Source organism: Poeciliopsis prolifica, unplaced genomic scaffold (genome assembly GCF_027474105.1).
Source record: "Poeciliopsis prolifica strain line A6 unplaced genomic scaffold, Auburn_PproV2 SCAFFOLD001, whole genome shotgun sequence".
Classification (NCBI taxonomy): Eukaryota; Metazoa; Chordata; class Actinopteri; order Cyprinodontiformes; family Poeciliidae; genus Poeciliopsis; species Poeciliopsis prolifica.
Genome location: NW_026562376.1, coordinates 1,401,381 through 1,423,238, shown reverse-complemented (window position 1 = coordinate 1,423,238; position 21,858 = coordinate 1,401,381). Strand labels below are relative to the sequence as shown.

Sequence of the window (21,858 nt, the reverse complement as noted above, 5' to 3'; positions counted from 1 at the left end):
ATTTGGTTCTCGCTGATTCATCAGATGAAGTCAGTTATCAGTCAAGCATAAGCAGCTGTGCATCAAACAGCATTTTGTCTCCATGGATGACATCACATTTGTGGCGTTTCCTGCAGGACGTGAAGGCCCTGTGCACTGTCCCGCTGCTGGGCTACACGGTGGAGGACGCCGACACGCCGGCCAGCTTCCGCCTGTCCCAGTCCAAGTTTGTCCACACCTTTGCTGCTGAGAGCGAGGAGATGAAGCAGCGCTGGCTGAAGGTCATCCGAGTGGCGGTGACCGGAGAGATGCCGGCGCGGCCCGAAACCGACGAGAACAGCGGCGCGCAGGAAGCTACTCCTGACGACACCTAGGAGGGTCGTCCGCTCACTTAGCCTGCTGCGGGACTTTCCTCCGCGTCCAGGACCCAAAGACGTCCTGTCCTCCAGGACGCAGCGGAACGACGGGATAAGCTGCCGTCTCCAGGGTTTCTGTCTGTGCTGGATTACAAACGTTTCTGGCACAATCAACACTAGAGCAGAGGCTTCGAGACGCACCATCTGCCCTCAAACGAGCACTATAAAGGAAAATTCAAACTTTCAGGAGGCGTCCAGGATGGGACTCAAACTACGTCTGCTGGTTCTGTAAATCTCTTCTTTGTACAGAACGCTTTTTATATATAGAAAAAAACTTTCTTCACTTATGTACAAAAATTCAGTCTCCCGCTTTTCTGCTAAGAAAAGGAGGAACATCTAAACATCATGGGAAATATTCCCAGCATTCCCTCTGATTGGAGCTGGAGAAGAACATGAAGCTGGATTCTCATCTCTTCACTCAATCTGCTGAAACGAGAGACAAATGTAAACAGGATGTGACGCAGATTAAAAACTATATTTATCACGTTATTTGAAGCATGTGTGCTTTAAATAATTAAACCTTCATTAGCAAACCAAATGGAATTTTTTTGCTGTTAAAATCTTGTTTCATTTTCACGTTAAACATGTAATCAATCACATTGTATTTATTTCGAAATCCAAGTGAAAAAATGTTAAGATCAACATTTCTGCTGCAATCAAAGCTTCTTCACTGTAAAATCTCCCATTTTTATGTCACTAAAGTTTAATGAGGTGCATCTTAACTGCTTTTAGCGCAACTTGAACACAGCAATAGTATTTTCCAGCGTCCAATCAGATCAGTTTGTTGGTCTAAATGAAGCGAGCGGCGGCTTTGTTCTCCAGCGCTGTGGTTCTGATCGACATCCCAGAAACATGTTCTGCTCGGAACATTTGTATGTCAAAAATGTAAGTGATTAATCACGTTAAAAATGTTCAAGCAAAAATACAAATAGTCAATTAATTGAAATTACTGCGTTAAAGTCCCAGCTGCATGTTGAACATAAGTTTGAATAGAAGTGAAGGCCTGATGATGACAGCCCTAAACAAACCACATAAAATGTGTAAAATTTGTTTGCTCACTTATTGGATTCATGTTCATGTTCATTTAAAGACTTATTAACTTTGAAACTAATCCAGTAAATATCAACTCTGACATTGAAGATCTCCACAGATTACATCATTTTTCCTGTTTGTCTCTCCGATTCACTCGAGTTTGACCGGAAATGACGCAACGACTGCGGAAATGAACCTGTCCACGTTACTAATGGCAGAAAGTCCTTTAGAGAAATCATCAGAAATATTAAATGTATTTGATTGAAATTTATGTTGCCATTTGTGTCAGAACAGTAATTTAGTATTTTAACCATGGCTAGAGGAGAGAAATGGTTTGTCCTAACGTTTCGGAGTGATGATGGAGAAACAGCACAATCAGACACAGCCAGCCGATGAAACAAGTGTAAATGTGTTTTTACTGCTGTAATTATTTTTTATTTAAAGTAATTTATATACTATAATGGACTGTTGAATGCAGCACAAACTTGTTCCTGTGCAGTCAGCTGAGGAATGCAACCAACTGGTCAAATGGCCGCCAACATGGAGGGGAAATGTGCCAATCTGTTATTTTTGCTCGTCTCTGAACTGTTCCCCTCTGCAGTGTCCAAATAAAGCAAAGACAACTGAGCACAAACCCTGTGATGAATCTGAATGTAAATCTATATTTCTGTCTTCATCGCCTTCCCAACCGTTTAAGAATCGACGCACTTTACACCCTGGAAGAAAACAAACGTTTACCTGCAAAGAAAATAAAAGCCATCCGGTGGTCTGTGCTGATCTTGTAATATTTAAAAAGCATTTCTGGCTCGTTTAGTTTGCCAGGCTCTTCACACGGTTTTAGTTCCCCGTTTTGCTTCAGCGACCCGACCCAGACGACGACCCGAGTGAAACTGGTCACCTTCGAATCGGTGCAAAATGCTGTCAAACGTTTGTGCTGCTATCATTTTAAAGATATGGTTTCCAGGGGTCATGAGAGGTCAACCAGCCTTCCACCACCTTCTTCAAATCAGATTTGGTGACGATCAACTCGACTACATTTGACGATATGAATAAAATTTTAAAGGTAATTTTGATTTTGTAAAAGTGGTGGGAACAAGTACTAGTTGACCTTTTAACCTTTAAACTTTAATATCTTCAAAGTCAAAGCAGGACCAACAAACTTTTTGCCTCATGTCGTCGAGTTGATCGACATCAATTCTGTAATTTAATTTTTCAGAAGATCTTAGTCTCTGTAAAAATTTATTTTTCTTTTCATGTTCTAGTTTTAAGTAATAAAACTAACATCTTACACATTTAGAAAAGATTTATTTTCAGAAAAGAAAAACATTGACAAACCAGAAGAATATCAAATTTCATAGTCAGTAGAAATATAGGTGCATCTTTCAAACAATCGTCGACATTATTAGAATCGTCACAAAGCGACGCTGCATCAGAAGCATCGTTCAGTCTTTTGCGATGCCGCAGCGCTCAGCTCTTGGGATGCCGCAGCGCTCAGCTCTTGGAATGCCGCAGCAAACCGCGGATCCTGCGGACCAGCGCCTGGATGAAGGTGTAGCGGGAGTGGACCTGGCTGTATTGACCTTCGACCTCCAGCAGCTTCCTCTGCAGAGCCTCGCCGAAGCCTGCAGCCATGTCACCTTTCAGCTGCAGCACGGAAAAAACGGAGTCATGGACATCATATCATTTGTTGTTTACGATACATTATAAGAATATTTATACTTTGTTGTCACAATAAATGATATTCAAAAACTGTAGTTATGTTCTGAAATGGTAGTTTTAGTATTTTCTCCAGTTTGTTCAGCAATAAATACAAATCACTTAAACTTTTGCGTTTGTAAAATGCTTTAACGTTTAGTTTTTTTAAAAAGTTGTTCTTGTGTTTGTGGGGTTATAAAATGCTGTGACAAACAGTCACCTAAACAAAGACCTAAAAATGATGCAATAAATAATTCTTATTGTCATCATACAATATTTCATTATATCACCTTCCCCATCTTAGATTAGGTCAACTTTATTGTCCTCAAGGGGAAATTTGCTTTGCAGACAGCAAGAAAAATTTCAAATACATAAAAAAAATAAATAAAACAGCATTACAACAATAGTAAAATAATAGATAGTAATATGAAAGCTCTAAATGTTTCCTACCAGATCCAGATCTTGCTGGCTGACTCTGGACCGTCCGATTCCACGGCCGCCAGCCTGCAGCGCGCCGAGCGAATCTGAAACAGACGAGACGCAGAAATCTGAGTGTACGGAGAAATCTGAGCGTTCTGTACGGAGCAACAAGACTTTTTTAAAGCGTCTATTAAATCAGACGGTTTAATACACAACCAAAAAACCAAAAACCTGCTTCCTATGGAGTTAAAGCCTCTAGAACATTTCAAAACCGACAACCAGAATCCAAAACCAAACATCAGAACAACGATCGTGTTGCCGTCTCACCGTCCGCCAGCCGGGTTCTGAACAAACTGCTTCCAGGCAGCAGGGAGTCTTTCGGGTCGCTGGGAGTGCAGTGCAGCAGGTAGTACTCCAGATGGCGCCACAACACAAACAAACAGGTTTCAATAACATCTGAAGAAGAAGTGAGTTAAGGCATTTCTACCCCAAAAGATTATGACCAGTTCTGTTTCTCTGACATCACCTGCAACCAGCTCACAAATGATAAAACTGATCTTTTAGGGAACTATTTTCACAGCGCTTGCTCCTTCCTGGCCATGTGGGCGGAGCTAAATGTTGCTGTGTGAACAGAACTGCTGCAGCCAGAAGGATACAGGAGCACAAGGCCAGCAGTTTGGCTCTGTTGTTGATGAACTGGACCAGCCACCGCCTGGCGAGGAGACTCCTCTGGACCGACGAGATCTTCTCCACGCCGCCCGGACCCGACACCAGGCCCTGGCACAGCTACACACACCGCAAACACAGTCAACTGACACAAGCGTCTCTGAAAAATAGGACTTTAAAAGCCTACAAACATTATTTTGTAGCATCTTAAATGTTCTGAAACATTTCCAGGACAAATAAGACTAAATTTTGATCTACCGATCCCTGCATTTGTTAATCACACCAACTCATAACTAAAGTTATTGCAAAAGTTACTTAATTGATATCCAGATAAACTCCGAGATATAGTGGGTTAAAAATGTATTAATAAAAAAATAAGTTGAGCCATTTAAATTCTCCAATGTGTGTCTGATCTGATCTGCTTGTTTGTTTTTTTCCCAGGTAAATTTTGGAAATGAAAAAATATTGCAAAGATCTATTAAGTAGCAACACAAATAGATTTTTTACACAAAAACAACAGATTTTTTTCCAATTTATAAACATTAAATTGAATTTTACCCATAAATGACTTTCATTTCACCAGCTCCTGTGACTGTGGTTTTTTTACATCAATGCTCAAATCAGACAGATTTTCTGTTTTCTGTTATCAAAGTACTGTCTATTAATGGCTGATATCTGAATTTATAACCTTTAGTTAAAAGAATAATTAGAGAATTATGAGTTAAATTTTCCCTCTGGAATTAAATAACTGAATATCATCAGTAAGAGGTTCTGGCAGAGAGAACATATCAGATGTGGTTTGTTCTGATTTAAGCCTGTAAGCTGGTTGGCTGCTGACCTCCTTCAGCTCCTCTGGAGGAAGCTGCTCCAGGCTCTGCAGCTTCCCCAGGCTCTGCCTGTGGCTCTGGAGGAACTGGAAGAAATCTGCAGTGCTGTTCTTCAGCAGGTACAGAACCAGACCCAGACTGGGGACGCGCGAGTGAGCAATGGACGGCACGGAGGACGACAGATCTGTAAAAAAACAAAACAAATCAAGACGAAGAGCCTCTTTAAGCAAAATGAAGTGATTCCAGGACACATTTCACGCAGTAAAACACTGGACGGAGCGATGTGGCCGACCTGAGCGCGCTCCGTCTCTGCCGGCTGGCTCGCTGCCTGACGGACTGAACAGACAGATGCTGAACTGGGCCTGGGAGGAGCTCTGCAGCAGCAGCGTCTGGCAGTACTCCATGATGTTAGCGCACACCTGCAGGACAGAGCAGACGTGCATCAGCAGCGAATGGCCTCAGACCGGACAGGAGGCGGACTCTGCTTCGGGTGGTCGGACCTGCATCATGGCCGCCTCCATTTCCTCCCGTCGTTCTGCCGAGTCTCCGGGTGAAGAAATGTCCGCCTGCTTCAGCAGCCGCTCCCGTTCGCTTCCTGCGAGGCGACCCAGCAGGGACAGGCACAGCCGCTGAGAAACCAGAGCCCTGTTACTGCCACGCAGGTTTTATACGGGTTTCACAACTCAAGACTTTTATCAATGAAATTTCACTGGAGCCGACCTCATGAAGCGCCATCTTGTTGCACAACATGCTGCTGTTAGCACAAAGCTAACAGCAGCGGTGACTGTTTCCTGGGAACTTTAGCCACTCTGTGGTATTTCTAGGTTTGAGGCTCTTTTCCATTTTATTTATGGTTCCTATAATGTGTGGCTTTATTTGAGTTTTACTTGTTTTTATTTGGGCTTTTTAAAATGCATCTCAGTTTTAGATTGTATTTGATGCCAGAGTCAATAAATTATGTGAACATAATCTCAAAACAACAATAAATTCAGTGACAGGCCACATTTCACTTACATTTTATAACATGACTTTAAAAGATTTTAAAGATGCACAAACTGCAGCATGGAATTTAAGGACAACATTAAAAATTGTTGCAAAGTTGATTCTGATTTTCAGCAGATTTTTGTAATGAAACTGGCTTCATGTTTTCAGATTCTGTTAGATTTTAAAATGTCTTGAGTGGAAACATAAATGCTTTCAAGCAGATTAGAAACTTTTTTAAATGTATCTGCTTCGTTTGACATTTTTATATCTAGTTAGTTTCAAATCAAACATTTTTACCAGATTCATCCAGACCTGGACATAATTTAATGTCTGTATGAAGGAGGTCGAACCCCAGGAACCTTCATGATCGACGTGATTCACCTGAAATCTGGTGATGTGACCCTGGAACTCCATCAGAGCGGCGCTGTTGATGTCTCCTCCCATCTCCAGGACGCCTAGCAGAACAGAAACATCATTTAGACGCTGAATCAAAGGGAATAAACTGCAAAACATAATGAAATGAGAACAATGTAGTTAATGAAAAGATCCAAAAGGTCTTTTCTGCTCATGTTGAGGTTTTTCTACCTGGCAGAGCCGTTTTACTGATGATGGCCGTGAGCAGAGAGAGTTCCTTCAAAGCCCCCATACTCAGATCCTGACAGCGCAGCAAAGACTGAACCGTGTCTGCATGGACGATCAGCCACTGGAGGACCTACACACACACACACACGCACACACGCACACACACACCCACACGCACGCACGCACACACACACGCACGCACGCACGCACGCACACCCACGCACGCACACACACACGCACGCACACACACACACACCCACACACACGCACGCACGCACGCACGCACACACACACGCACGCACGCACGCACACACACACCCACGCACGCACACACACACCCACACGCACGCGCACGCACACACACACACACACCCACACGCACGCACGCACACACACACACATACGCACACACACGCACGCACACACACACGCACACACACGCACGCACGCACCCACACACACGCACGCACACACACACACACACACACACGAACGCCCACACACACACACACACAGGCCTTTCTATAATACAGAGCTGCATCTTTTACATTATATTATTTGCGGCTCACACAACAGATCGGATCAATCGCAATGTATCAATTATTGAAATTGAGGACAACTAATGTAATAATCAATTAATTGCCAACTGGAATATAGAGACCAAAAAAATGTCATTTAAATGCAACTGTCCAAAAAATATCTAACTGTTGCATTTGAGATGGTCTGTGAATAAGTTTTAGTTTTACGTCGCCTGGTTCAGGTTCACTGAAGGAATGCTGTGTATTGCATGTCAGGTGATAAATGTTTATGTTCTTAATAAAAAAGAATTCAATTATTTGTTATTTGCATCTTTTTCTAATATTGCATCAAACAAGCTTAAGTGGTTAAATAAAAAATCTTTAATCTGTAAAGTTTTTTTATCAGATCAAGGACAGAATCGATGGTTGCAGCCATAAAATTATTCCTCGACATTTAACGTCTTATAAAGAGTTGTGTCTACCTGCGCCGCCCTGCTGGTGGTTCATGGATGTAGACGTGAGTATGACCTGAAGAAGCTTCAAAGTTGGTAGGAGAATCTGCCTGTAGCGGTCTATCGGACTCGGGATGAAGCCCGACGGATCCCTCATCATCCTGAGTTACCATGGCAAGAAACACAGCGACACACCAGACAAGGATCATCGCTGAGCTGACATCAGGGCTCATAACATTTTCAAGCAAACTTTATTTAAATATAATAAAATGTAATGAAATCTCTGCACCTGAACAAAACACAAATAGAACAAAAACAATCCCCCAATAGTTGATTTAATGTTTAAGTCATGAGGAATAATAAATATTCATTACATTGAAACAATGCACGTTGCGCTCGGTACCTGTGGGAGTCGGAGTCGGGAACCATGTCGAACACCTGGCACTCGATCAGCTGCGCCACCAGGCCGCAGCGCAGCAGCTCCACGGCTCCCTGCCCGCTTTTCGCCACACGAGTCAGCAGAGCCTGCAGCCACAGAGTCCGTTAGCTTCACCTGCACACATCTGGAGCGTCTGAACCACGCCGCTCACCATCTTGCTTTCGTAGATGTAGAGCGGCTTGAGGAGGGGCGGCTGCGGCGCCAGCAGGCTCTGCAGGGCGGCGTCGTCCTGCCGCAGACTCTCCACCAGAGAGCGCAGGTAGCCGCTGTTACACACGTAGAGCAGCCACTGATTCTGACGATCGATGGACAGGATGCGGTCCAGAACGGCTAGAGCCAGCATCTGACCGAAGCAAAGAGAACAGAACCAGAAATCAGTGGCAGGTCGATCTATTCAGGGCAGCTGGAGATGGAAACTAAAGTGGGATGTACAGATCCACTTTTTTCACTTTGGTTCTAATAGAACCCAGACTGCCGGACTATCAGGAGGAAACAACCTTGAATCATCTACTTTTAGTGGAAAACCAGCACACTGAGGTAAATGACTCAAGTTCAGAAGCGAGTTCTCTCACTCTGCTTATTTCGTGGCCGTCGCAGGCGTCCCTACAGACGACCTCCATCAGCGTTTTGCCGTAGCTTTCGATGATGGCGAGGTTCTCCCTCTGTAGTTTGGAGAATCCGTCTTCGGGAGCCGTGAGTCGCTCCCACATGGCTTTTCCAGCTGCAGAAACAAAGACAAGTTCTGATCAACTTTCCTTTCCCTTCAAAGATCACCAATAACTTCAGCTGGAGTGGTACCGGTCTGCAGAGTGTCTGGTTCCTCTGGTTTCTGGGCCATTTGCAGGTAATACAGCAGAGAGCCATACAGGTGCGCACGCAGCCGCTGGTATCCGCCTCCTTCAGAACGGAATAAATGGCGTCTTAATCACAGACTTCCTGTCCGATAGAAAACAAGGAGGAATCGACGACCAACCGGTGCAGAGGATGAAGTCCAGCAGCTTGCGGAGGATGAGGTGAAGGGCGGAGTTGGCGATGGAGGCGAAGCCAGAAGATGCTTCTGATCCTACGCCCTGCTGCTGCTCCGAGAGCACCGATTGGCTGAGCTGGGCGGTCAGCGTGAAGACGGCGCCGGCGACGATGGGCATCAACTCTCCTGCTGCGTCCTCCGATAAAACCTGGGCAACAGGAAGCAGCAGTCGGCGGTCACCATCACTAACGCTACTGGACAATAAAATGTCCCAGAAATGATTGTGATAAACGATAATATTGTTGTTTTGAGACCATTTTAAAATCATGATGTTAATGGAATAATAATGCAAGTTTTCCCTCTCAAAGACCAATAACATTTAGCATTGGAGCTGGAAAACATTTCAAATATACAAAATAAAATAAGTTTAATCTGATTTAACTTCAGAGAAAAAATGTTTCCGTCTTTTCTGAGCTGTATGTAAATTTCTGGTTCCAGCTGTAAATTTAGGCTTTTAAACATGAGTTTGTAATTCACTTAATTACAAACTCTGCAGCACTTTCAAGGACTTCAAATCAAAACCTTGACAACACCTAAATGACTTTCAAGCAAAAGCGGGTCAGCGACCTTATCGAAGAGGTCGAGCAGCAGGTCTCTGATGATGAGCTGCCGGTCGTCAGCAGGAATCAGGTCAGCTGGGCAGGCGGTCAGCAGCGTCTCCACCAGGCTCCTCCAGGACTGCAGCGCGTGCCGCTTGGCGCTCAGGCTGCGGCGGACGCGGTTTCGCTCCACCACCTGCTGCAGGATGGAGTTCACCTCCTGAAGGAAAAACAACGCGGACACGAAGGACGGAGTCAGAAAAATGATTCTGATGTTCAACCAGATGGATGTATGGGGGTTGCACTTACTTCCATGAGCAGCGGTCTCTGTCCGATGGCGGCCATGCCCTGCAGGGCGTTCACCTCGGCCACCAGCACTCTGTGCAGCAACTGGGAACAAAGCGGGAAACCAGAATGAAACTGGGAGAAATCCAGACAGAGAAGCAGGTGAATCACAAGCCGTCGTCCTCCATCTTCAAACTGACCTTGACGTTGCAGACGGTGTGGCCCTGTTCGTTCACGTGCTCACAGTTGGAGATCACCTGTTCGATCTGAGCGCGCTCAAAGAAGTCCAGCTGCAGCAGCTCCGGTAAGTCCTGACTGAAGTCGATGGCGTCCAGAACGCTGAGCAGCTTCCTGCGCACTGATGGAGGAAAACAGCAGCACACTCTGACATGAGGAGGAGTCAGCATTCGCCGAGGTTCACACTTCTACACATGACTGGAAATAGGGTCAAATTGATTTTATAACTTAATACATTTTTTGGTTTTTGAAGATTTTTTTGAAAATCAGGATTTCTTTTCCAGCAACGCCTCCTTGAGTTTTCATAGTTCAGTGACGTCAGAGAAATTTTCTGGAAAAATCTGGAAATTCTCTGAGCACCAAAAGTTGAACATTTTTGATTTTTAAAACTCCAATTTTGAAGATTTTTCTAGAAAATTTTGGTATAAATTCTCTCCCTTTGTATCTCCGATGGCCGTAAAACACCGTCGTTTATCTGGTATGAAAAACACCAGAGGTTTTATGGTTAAGCCACATCGGCTCCACTCTTGAGACTGAATGAGAAAAATGAGGCACAAACCTTTAGAGACCGTCTCAAAGTGGAAGGAAACCGCTGACTGATCTGCTGTCTTCTTCCATGCCAGACTCTCCATCAGCTGGGGAAAAAACACAGCTCTGAGGTTGACTATGCAGCACAGCACTGCAAACATTTGAAAACTGATATTTTTAATCATCATATTGAATAAAACTTCCTTTAATGACTCAAGAAGAAAAGCAGCAGCTGTGCTTTAATGCCCGGCAGACTGGGCCCAGGGCGTACCTGCGTGCTGCGGGTGCGGCTGGTCGTCCAGCAGGAGGCTGACGAGGCGCTGCGTGTGCGAGCGCTGTCGATTCAGTGAGGTCACCCTCAGCTCGATGGCGGCCGTCTTCATGAGCCACGACATCTGGGACAGCGCCGCAATCTGGTTCTCTGCATCACAATCAGCAAAATAACACCAACATTCACTCGCATGGTTATTATGGGATGGTTTCGGTCAGTCATCTGAATGAGCTTCGTGCTTCACTGCTGTAACAGTTGCGATCGTCTGAGCAGGTATTCTGAACTCACCTGTCAGGACGAAGGGGAGGTGCTGCAGGTGGGAGAACAGGAAGTCCTGGCTGGTCCTCAGGTAGCGCATGGTGGGTCCAGATGTGTCGGGACAGGCACACAGCTGGTAGATCACCTGAAACACCACAGAAACTGTGTAACTCAGAAAAAGCATTTCAATCCAACAACATTCCAGTGACCAAGGTTACCTGGTAGCAGAGCTCCGCCAGGTGAGGCGCCTGCTGGGTGAGGACGGGTCCAGACCGTTTCTCTGTGCCTCGCTGCAGCAGACTCAGGATGGCGTGCAGGCAGCTACGCGGACACCCCAGCACACCTGCAGCGGTTCAGACAACGCTCACATCACCTGGTCACAACCATCAGCAGGTGAGCTCGGCCCGCTACACTCACCTGGATCCTGCAGGTTGGTGGAAGCCACCGGCTTCTTGACTTCATAACCCAGAAGGTAAAGCGCCAGGTTGGGCGCCTTCAGCTCCAAGGAGGTGATGAGCAGGTTCAGGATGTGGATCTGGGTTTCGTGTCGGATTCTCGCCACTTTCTTTGGTCGATCGACATCTAAAGACCAACAACTCTGATTGGTCAGTTTGACTGCCTCAAGTTTATCTCTCACAGAACTTAAAATGGACTTAAGACTGCTTTTAGACCAATAAATCAATTAATCACGTGATAAATTATAACAAACTCAATCATTTCTGTTTGCATGTTTAACGTTTTCTCTATTTACCAAAAATTTGATGATGAAAGTTTTCAGTTTGATGCTTTTATAAAGAAACAATTTAATTTACATATTTCATAATTCATTTTATCTGTTGTTTCTGCACATTTAATTTGGGAATTTAAAAAGTCTTCCAGTTCCAGTAAGTGTTCATTAGAATTTAAAGATTATTGATATTTCACAATGTGTTCTTGGATTATTACATCGTTACAATATTACCTGAAAATGGCCTCAAAGCAACATTGTCGTTGTTTACAGCAATGACTTCATGGAAAATTCATCATCCAGCAAAATTAGTTATGATGACAGATCTCGCTGTTAAATATTAGGAAACAGAAATGAATCACCATCTTCTCCTTCTGTTCCTTCTTCTGCCTCTTCGTTGTCCAAACACTCCACAAATCCAGCCATCAACTTGTCGCTCACCGCCTGAACCACAAAGAGAAACAGATGAAACATGAAATTCTTTACAAAGATTTCTGCCTCAAACTAGAGGAAAAGCTTCACAGTTAGAGAGAAAAAATTATAAGGATCCATCATTAGTCCAAACATCAGGCTTTGTTTGAGAAAATTTACAGTGAAATACTGCAGGCTGTATTATCTTCAAAAAAATACTGTCACACGGATGCCGCCATGTTGTTTTCACTTAAATGCATCCTGGGAAGATTACATATGCTAGGTGCTAAGCAGCTGTAGCGTGCGAGAGCTGTGCAGACCTGGTCATGTGTGAAGTCTCCCACCAGCCGTATCTGGATGTTGGGGTAGTTGGCGATGCGTCGCAGAATCCTGGCGCTCTGGAAAGCAGCTTCTGGGTTTGAGCTGCTGTGATAAAGATACCTGCAACAAAAACCAATCATAAAGTCAATAATCTGAACCTGCAACAAGGTAAAGTGACTGGGCTGACATCCGGGTGCGTACCTGGCGATGTTTACGATGTGGTCGGCTCGCCTGGTCTGCGGACTGACCCCCTGGAAGAGCTGCTCCAGGGGGGAGACGAGCAGAGACGACTGGCTCTCCCGCAGCAGGTCCATGAACATCACCTCCTTCTGCAGCGCCAGGTCCAGCAGGCACAGGCAGTGCAGCACAGCGGACTCCAGATGCTTCTTACCTGCAAGGCACAGGTGTCAAACTTAAGGCCTGGGGGCAAAATCTAGCTCACCATACGCTCTTATGTGGCCTTTTAAAAGTTCTAACGAGACAAATTTACCCCCAGTCCAGTGAAACAAAACTTTACAGCTGAAAATGTATGTGACCTTTTGGGGGGAGGGAGGAGTGAAGGATATTTATATGCTATTGAAATTTGTTTGTCAGTTTTAAAGAACCACGTAATGGAAAACATTTTTTTCTGTGGGATTTTAGAAACTGTAAAAACCCATATGGAAGTACAAAAACGTGCAAAATGTGAATTTTACTAAATATGTTCTCTTAAAAAAGAAAAACCTTTGGTAGACAGAGAGCATTTCCTCACCAGGGAAGGAAGCGTAGGTGTCCAGCTGGCGGACGCCCTCCTCCAGCAGGCTGAGGCAGAGCGCCAGCATGGGCGAGTCGTTGAGCAGGTGGAACATGATGCTGTGGCCGGGCGGCTTGTGAGCGAGGACCTGTTCCCCCTGCAGCTCCACCGTCTCCTGCACAAAGTCTGAAGGCTGCGGCTCGTAGTCGCGCAGCAGCTTGTGGAAAACCTCCAGGACGCCGTCAGCGACCTCCCACTGACAGAAGAAGAAACACGGGTCAAATGGAAGAACCTATCAAACATTTTCAAGGTAAGTTTCCAACTTATCACACTTTGGAGATAAGAACAAATGAACCACTGTTAATACAGCTTCATTATACTTTAACTGTTTTGTTTTTTTCAAATACACCCATTTATACTCTTCACTCATCAGGTTTTATACCATAAACATGCAACTATGAGCTGGTGTGACAGTAAAAATCCTTGAATTCTTTCATTTAATTTATTAGCAAAATAGCAAAATGTTGTTTTGAGATGCTTCTCTCTCTCACACACACACAAACCTTTTTCAAAACACCAATTCAACAAAAAAAAAGAAAAAGAAACCCAAATTCAATAAAATTGTACATTGTAATTGTACATAATAAAGCTAGCACAGGTATGTTAGCAACCAGCTAGTGGTGGCCTCGAATGCCAGGAGTGACAAAAAAATTATAAAATACACAATTAAATTGTCCTGGCAAGAAAAAATTTAAGACTTGTGATTTATGTATTTGAGGCCAACTTACTGTTTTTAACCCATTTAAAACCATTTGAGGCCTTAATTTTAGACAAAAGCTGAAGGTTTCTAAGGACGTAAACAAACCTTGAAAAACTTCTCTAAAAATGTTTTCTGGCGTTTAGAAAAAATAAATAATTTTGGTGATTCTCACTAAACCAAGAGAAGTTTAGTATAATTTCACTTCAGATTGTGAGAAAACATTTATTTTTATTAGGTGAGGAAAAATATGAACTGTAAATAATGTTTTCCAGTTTTAGGCTTTTATCAAATATTAGATTTTATTACAAAACTAGAGTCAGAATTATCAAGCACCTTCCAAACCTTGAAAACACCCAAGTGAAATTCAAGGATTTCAAGCACCAGTCTGGAGCTCCGTCCAAACGCTCTGCGTGAGTTTACCTTCTCGGCTGGACGGCGATACGCTCGGGTCGGGAACGGGAGGAACACGGAGTCACGCAGGAAGTTCAGGTAGGGCTGGAAGCCGGGAACGCGAAGCCCCGCCCCCAAATTACCAGGTACGCTGCTCTCCACCAGGGTGCTGATGAGGTGGCAGAAGGCCCGGGTCAGAGGATACTCCTCACAGCTCGACTCGATCTCATTCAGCTCCACCTGAGAGCCAAACACAATCAGAATCAGGCGAATCCAGATCTGATGACAGGGTGAAAACCCAGACAAAGACTAACCTCAATCCCGGCTGCTTGCCTCTGGCCCGGCGCTCGGACAGTCTGAAGGATCTGGAAAACACAAGAGAGTCATGAAAGGAGCCGCTGCCTGAGCTTTACTTAATATCTAGTTATAGTCTGTGTTCAATATACAAAAAATCATAAAGTTCAAGCAGTTAAGTGAAGAAGAAAGAGGAGAAAACTCTGCCCCCATTTCATTGTGCTGTCTACACTATGTATAAATGACAATAAAGACTTTACTTACAAAAATCAATCATTGTGATCATAAAAATATATAAAATACCAAGAAACCATGGAGGAGCATCTAAAGAACCTCTGGGTCCAGAACCAGAACAGCTGCAGATGAAATAAAACACAACTGGGCTCTGGTTCTGGTCTGGAAAACACCTGAAGGCTTCTGGACCTTTCCTCAGTGTCAGAGTAAAAACGAGCCGTCAGCAGAGACGCACCATCTCCTGTCCTACCTGTGTTTCCTCCTGTCCTACTTGTGTTTCCTCCTGTCCTACCTGTGTGTTTCCTCCTGTCCTACCTGTGTGTTTCCTGTCCTACCTGTGTGTTTCCTGTCCTACCTGTGTGTTTCCTGTCCTACCTGTGTGTTTCCTGTCCTACCTGTGTTTCCTGTCCTACCTGTGTGTTTCCTGTCCTACCTGTGTGTTTCCTGTGTGTTTCCTGTGTGTTTCCTGTGTGTTTCCTGTCCTACCTGTGTGTTTCCTGTCCTACCTGTGTGTTTCCTGTGTGTTTCCTGTCCTACCTGTGTGTTTCCTGTGTGTTTCCTGTCCTACCTGTGTGTTTCCTGTCCTACCTGTGTGTTTCCTGTCCTACCTGTGTGTTTCCTGTCCTACCTGTGTGTTTCCTGTGTGTTTCCTGTGTGTTTCCTGTCCTACCTGTGTGTTTCCTGTGTGTTTCCTGTCCTACTGTGTTTCCTGTGTGTTTCCTGTCCTACCTGTGTGTTTCCTGTCCTACCTGTGTGTTTCCTGTCCTACCTGTGTGTTTCCTGTCCTACCTGTGTGTTTCCTGTGTGTTTCCTGTCCTACCTGTGTGTTTCCTGTCCTACCTGTGTGTTTCCTGTCCTACCTGTGTGTTTCCTGTGTGTTTCCTGTCCTACCTGTGTGTTTCCTGTGTGTTTCCTGTCCTACCTGTGTGTTTCCTGTCCTACCTGTGTGTTTCCTGTCCTACCTGTGTGTACTCCAGTGACTGCCAGAGAGACGCGGCGATCTCTGGCGACTTCCCGAAAGCCGCCAGCGACTGGAGGAGCTCTGCCTTCAGAACCGGAGGAACGCTGCACTGCAGCAATCCCAGCATCACCACCACCGGAGTCCACTGTGGGTGTTCGCACAACGCCAGCCGAGCGTTCTCACTCTGCAGAGGAAAATAATCATCACTACCAGGATGAAGGAAGAAGAACCCTTCTGCTTCACAGTTAAAGGGACAGGAGCATCTTTAGGGCTGCTTGTGGCGTCGTACCCAGGTAATGATGGTGGTGAGAAGCTGCAGGAAGGCGGTGAGTCCTTCCAGCTCTCGCTGGGTGATTCCCCGCAGCGGCGGGTGGCGGTAGTGGGCCGAGTCCGGATTGGGAAGGTCCCGTCTCAGGTTCTCATGGTACAGCATGAGGGAGTGGAAGAAATGCTCCCAGGACACCGGACTGCCTGAAGCTCCCTGGATGTTTTCACCTGGCAGAGAAAACAAAATCAGACACTCTTTATTTTCTCTTTCTGGGAAAATAATTCAAAAAGCCAAAAAAAAAGCAACTTACATGCTTTTCTAGACTCTTCAGAGAAGAGCAGAAGGAAACTAAACACCATCATGAACTTCAAAGTCTAATTTTACAGATTTCCATTTTGAAAAGCAGATTTGTTGTTATTATTAAAGAGTAAGAATTGTTGTAAATGTGTTTTCTTACTGTGTGTCGCCCCGTTGGTCTTCAGAAGACTGAAGCAGTAGTGAGCACACTGCGGGCCGTTGGCAAGGCCTTTCAGCATGCTCAGGTAGGAAATGTAGAGGGTGGAGGGCAGAAGGTCTCCCATCTGACGCACAAACTTTGACAGGACCACCTGCACCACAGAGCAACGTGAGCAGGACTGTTTGCTGAGCAGCACCTCAGTGTCTGAACAAACCCTGACCTGTTTATGAGGCGGCCGCTGCAGCGCCATGCCGAGGTACGAGCCCTGCAGCGAGGCGTGCTGCAGAGACTCGGTGGGACACCAGAACTCCAGACCCAGCTCCAGTCCAAACGGGTCTTTGGTGTAAAACTCCCCGATCTGACACACACACAACACATCAGACAGGATTCAGAGAGGCTGACTGAGAGCTGCATGAATATATTTGTGGCAAAGAGGCCAGTTGAAATAAGCAATGAATGAATTAATGGCGTGATAAGTTGAAATGAGCTCAATAATTTCCATTTGTGTGATTTATTGTTTTACTTTTTTTTCTCTTCCTACCAAAAACTGGATGACAAAAGTCATTGCAGTTTTCTGGCCGATCGACGATCTTTAGAAACTCTGACTTGCTGATTCCAATTTTGGCTGAAACCAATTTTTTCAATGTTGTTAAATATAGCAAGAAATCAGAAGACAGTGGTTGATTTTTAGACCTTTTGGTGAGAGCGATAAGATCGGCTTCACATGTAAATATCGGCCGATCATCGATCTCCCAAAATTAAGGAAATCAGATGGCTGATAAATCGTGCACCGTAGATAAAAGTCTTCATTCTGGTGCTTTGATCTCAACTATCCCTTTATTTAAATGACATTTTGTTTACAGAGAGTTCATAATTCATTTTATATGTTGCATTTGTCTATTTTGGATGTTTAAAATGTCTTCTAGTTCCGGTGTTAAATGTTCATTAGAATTTAAAGTTTGTTGATCTTTCAGAATGTGTTCCTATATTATTTTGCCATTATCATTATGACATCATTTTATAATGATGTCAAAACAATAGTCGTTTATTGTAATTATGTCATGGATAATTTATTGTCCAGCAAAATTTTTGTCATCAGGCGAAGCTGCAACGACTCACCAGAACCATGAGGTGATCCAAATCTTTCCGCAGGGATGATGGAAGTTCGCTGTCCATCTGCAGAGACATGTGGACCAGACGGGCGTCTTCATCAGCGCGGTTACGAAGCTGCTTCACCTGCAGACGCACAAAAAGGCATAAATAAATAAAATAAAATTAGTTATTTAGTGGATGAACTGAATTACAACTGTCTGAAGAACATCTGACCTTCATCGGCATGAGAGCAAGGAAGTCTGTGATGAGCGAATGGAGGCGACGGATGTAAAACTCTTCCTGGTCAAAAGCGTTGCATCCCAGAATCCCCTCCTTCATGAAGAGGAAGACGTCTCCCAGCAGAGCCTGGTCGGCCAGCGCCTCGTCCGCTTCGGTGAATTCAACAAGGGCTGAAAGTACACACACACACACAACAGGTCAATCTGGAGCCTCGCGGAAATACAACCAGCATCCAGCAAGCAGTCAGACACAGAGAGTGGAGAGCGTTCTGGTTAAAAGCAATAATCTGCAGACAATTCATGTTTATAGCTCATTTTTAAACAGAACTGCAAAAAGTTCTGCAAGAATTTGTAGCAAATGTTTCTAGTTGTCCGAAAATTAAGGACAGAAAAATTCACAAGTGAGAGAAGAAAAGTCAGATGGACGTATAATAAGGTCTATAGACACGAGAAATAAGATCGTGTGTGTGTGACGTCACGCTGCAACATGTCTATGAACCGGACCTGAACCTCTTAACCTCCACGTCTTTCTAGGAACCAGCGGCCATTTTGAACCCAGATCTTAAAGCCTCAACTGATCCCTGACCCCTTTGACTGTTTGACCTGACCCTTGAACCAGCGGCAGCCTCACCTGACCCCTGCGGCAGCTGGGAGAGCACCCTGAGAGCCAGAGCCCAGGCCAGCCGGCACACGGCCTGCAGCCCTGGGAGTTTCCACGGCTGGCCGTCCATAGGCGGCTGTGCACCGCCAAGACGTACTGCCTCTCCGTCAGCAGCGGCAGAGCCTGGAGCAGATCTGAGGGACAAACCGTCACACGGTCAGGCTGGCATCGCCACAGCAGGTCGCATTCAAGCCGCGCACGCATCACCTTCTCTGTCTTCTGTTCCTTGTTCTATGAAGCTGACATCCAAACAGTAGAGCAGAGCCATGACCAGAGCCAGGCTTACGCTGTCCAATGAGCCGTCGGCCTGAGCCGACACCGTCTCCAGGTGACCAATCAGAGCCAAGGTGTCGTCTCTGGTCAGCGGCGACTGACAGGTCCACGAAAACAAGCTGTCTGCCAGTGCCTGGCGGCACTCTTTGATGAGGTCAGAAACCTGAAGCACAAATGAAACTTTCAGATCAAATCTGGAAGAAAAAGCTGGATAATAGTTGCTGCTGCTGGTTGATCCAGGATGTTTGTTCCCACCTCCTTCCTGTGCTTTTCATTCCCCAGGCCGCGCTCTTTCTGCAGCCGCTCAAACTCCCGCGTCACACTTATATCTGACACCAAAGTCAGGATGCGTTTGGTCAGTCCCTGACTCATCAGCTCGTCTGTGAAACGGGTCGTCAAGGCAACCAGCTCTTCACTGTGACACGACGGCGAGCACGTCAGGTAAAAGATGATTGAATCGATTATTGAAACAATCAAATAATACCGTAAACGATGCAAATGAAAAACAATTTCTTTATTAAATAAAAATATAAACATTTTATTGTCTAAAATGCAGTAACTTAGCCTTCCTTTAGTTTGGGCTGAAACGGTTCATCACAATCAGTAGATAAAAATAATTAACAATTAATTTAGTGATCAATTAATTGTTAACTGGAGCATACATAAGTCATTAGTAGAGATGTAATTTAGCCAAAACTCCTTTAGTGACAATTTTAGCTTCACTTCATTCACATTCTGTAAAAAAAATCTATTAAGCTACTTTTTCTATCCAACAATAAATTACAATAATCAGCAGATCAGAAGGACACAACGCCTGACCTTTTCACATGCTGATGATTGTATTTTTATAGCTGCAGATTCATCCTTTACTCACTAAAGGAATGCTGCTAATGCATTTTAGGGAATACTATGTTCATTTACGTAATTAAAAAAGGAATGATTTAGCATTTCTTTAGTGTGAACTGGAGTCTGTGTACTCCAGTTAACAAGTTAACTGATTACTAAATTAGTTGACAATTATTTGTAGAATCAATGCATCAGAATAATTCGATTAATTGTTTCAGCCCTAAAGTAAAGCACTAAACATCACAATCAGCACTCACCTCAAATTCAGGGTGAACGTCTTGCCATGTCGTGACTGGATGAGCGTACGCAGAGAGTTGGCGACGCACAGCTTCCCGTCCCAGTAGAGCAGAACGGCCACCAGGCCTCGTGTCAGGCCTGGAAAATGAGGCTGCTGTTGCTCACCTGGTGAAGATGGAGGGATGCTTCAGTGATGTTCAATAATAAAGTCAACGTCGTCACACAACTTTCACATTACCGGCCAAGAGAAGCTCCAATGCAGCCAACTCTCCGATGTCAAACAGATCGCTGAGGATGAAGGCCTCGGTCAGAAGCTGCTCTGGAAGGAGCCGGGAGCCCTGCTGACCCTGGATGGCGATGCCTTCTGTGCTGGCTTTACGCACTTTTTCTCTCTGTTCTGCACTTTTTGGCTAAAAAAAAAACACACAAACATTTGATCACTTTCTGTTGGGTCAGAAACTGATTAAGTTAATTAAAGCTGCTGCACTTGGACATTTCCTCACCGGATTCTTAAAAAGGGAGAGAAAGTGAGGTTTGTGTTTCTTCAACTGCAGGTCCAGAAGGTGGACGGTCTCTGACTGTCTTCTGAGTATGGCTCCATCTACCGTCTCCCACAGCTCTTTAAGTGGCCCCCACAGACTGGCCCCTGAGTGAGCACAAAGGTTCATCACTGAGTTACGCGTGGTGATTCACTTAATGATGCCAAACACTGTTTTTGTTCATCTTCTATGGCTACGTTCACAGAGGCAGCAAATCAGCAAATATTGGATAAGAATATTAATAGTTTTTGAGAAAGTATTGCAATTTCTCAAAGACAAAAAGCAAACGTTTCATTGCAGCATTAAAAAACGGAAAAACAATTCTCGTTTTTATAAACAATATTTTGGCTTTAGATTGCAAGTTTGTACAGGTTGTAATGTAAACTGACAGCCATAAAATACCCCAGAATTTCGTATTTGAAAATGAAATAAGTAGCTTTATGTTCGATCTACATGCATGATTTCGGTTCTATTGAAAAATTAATCCTAATTTGCTAAAGATTAGCAAAACATGTGAATTTCAGAATCACTGTAAAGCACAATATTATAAATTAGTTCAGCTTTACTCCCAAGTAGGCAAACGCAATAACCACACTGCTGAGAAAAAAAATTTAATTTAAAAAGACAGCGATTTTCTACAAAATTTATTTTTTGTAAAAGCAACAGATTTGGTGTCTATCCTCCAAGACACGGCTATTTAGCTTTCAATAGCATTAGCTAGGCTATGCTAGCAGTCAGAACTCCAGGCGGATCATGTTCAGACAAACAAACAGTGAGCTGAACCTCGGATTTATGAGCCTGACTGTGTGACATAGAAATGTAGTCTTAGAGAAACAGACATAACTAAATAATTTATTGAAATAAACATCATTACCTGAATTTACCGCCATCGGCACCGCCATGATGCGGTACGAACTGTTCGGAAAGCAGGTTTTCTGTTTGTGCCGGTCCGAAATATAACATGAAAATATCCGATGCTTTCTCCTAATGATTTGAATAAAAACACTTGCGACAGATGATAGAAAATATTTATTTAAATATTTATTCAGTTACTGCATGATCTCAGAAGTGTCCGTGTTAATATCTAAAAGTTTCAGGCGGGGTCTTGATACTTTGAAAGCTCTCCCAGAGGCTTTCTCTGAAGGGAAATGTAGTTTATAGGATTTAAACAGCGGGATATTGTTCAAATTGCATACTATTTTACGCGATTATGTTTCAATAATTACTTATTGAAAAATGTATTTTATTAATAACGAAGCG

General features: G+C 44.2%; 2 protein-coding genes across 8 annotated transcripts in view; one reads left to right on the top strand and one right to left on the bottom strand.

Annotated features, from left to right (window-relative positions):
- The window catches only part of fgd4a (FYVE, RhoGEF and PH domain containing 4a), a 64,948-nt gene extending 62,869 nt beyond the window's left edge, over nucleotides 1–2,079 (top strand). For all 7 annotated transcript variants that reach the window (XM_055033910.1, XM_055033935.1, XM_055033918.1 and 4 more), the window contains one exon: nucleotides 117–2,079. In XM_055033910.1, coding sequence (XP_054889885.1) covers nucleotides 117–353 — 237 coding nt within the window. In that variant the 3' untranslated portion in view covers nucleotides 354–2,079. The remainder of the gene's footprint in view (nucleotides 1–116) is intronic.
- A 633-nt stretch (nucleotides 2,080–2,712) lies between these two features.
- LOC129362476 (nuclear pore complex protein Nup205-like) lies at nucleotides 2,713–21,530 on the bottom strand. The gene is given in 44 exon segments (XM_055034006.1): nucleotides 2,713–3,071; nucleotides 3,573–3,646; nucleotides 3,870–3,998; nucleotides 4,199–4,328; nucleotides 5,047–5,219; nucleotides 5,328–5,454; nucleotides 5,536–5,664; nucleotides 6,401–6,474; nucleotides 6,605–6,731; nucleotides 7,579–7,732; nucleotides 7,975–8,096; nucleotides 8,162–8,353; nucleotides 8,583–8,731; nucleotides 8,809–8,907; nucleotides 8,984–9,185; nucleotides 9,605–9,796; nucleotides 9,886–9,966; nucleotides 10,062–10,219; nucleotides 10,658–10,679; nucleotides 10,681–10,733; nucleotides 10,898–11,047; nucleotides 11,186–11,300; nucleotides 11,374–11,498; nucleotides 11,573–11,737; nucleotides 12,245–12,326; nucleotides 12,614–12,734; nucleotides 12,816–13,005; nucleotides 13,366–13,603; nucleotides 14,528–14,737; nucleotides 14,812–14,862; nucleotides 15,988–16,170; nucleotides 16,276–16,481; nucleotides 16,712–16,862; nucleotides 16,932–17,069; nucleotides 17,831–17,947; nucleotides 18,038–18,213; nucleotides 18,674–18,775; nucleotides 18,778–18,837; nucleotides 18,911–19,139; nucleotides 19,232–19,391; nucleotides 20,080–20,224; nucleotides 20,298–20,469; nucleotides 20,563–20,705; nucleotides 21,473–21,530. Coding segments are annotated over 44 exon segments (5,997 nt in total). The 5' UTR covers nucleotides 21,501–21,530; the 3' UTR covers nucleotides 2,713–2,918.
- Nucleotides 21,531–21,858: the final 328 nt, after the last annotated feature.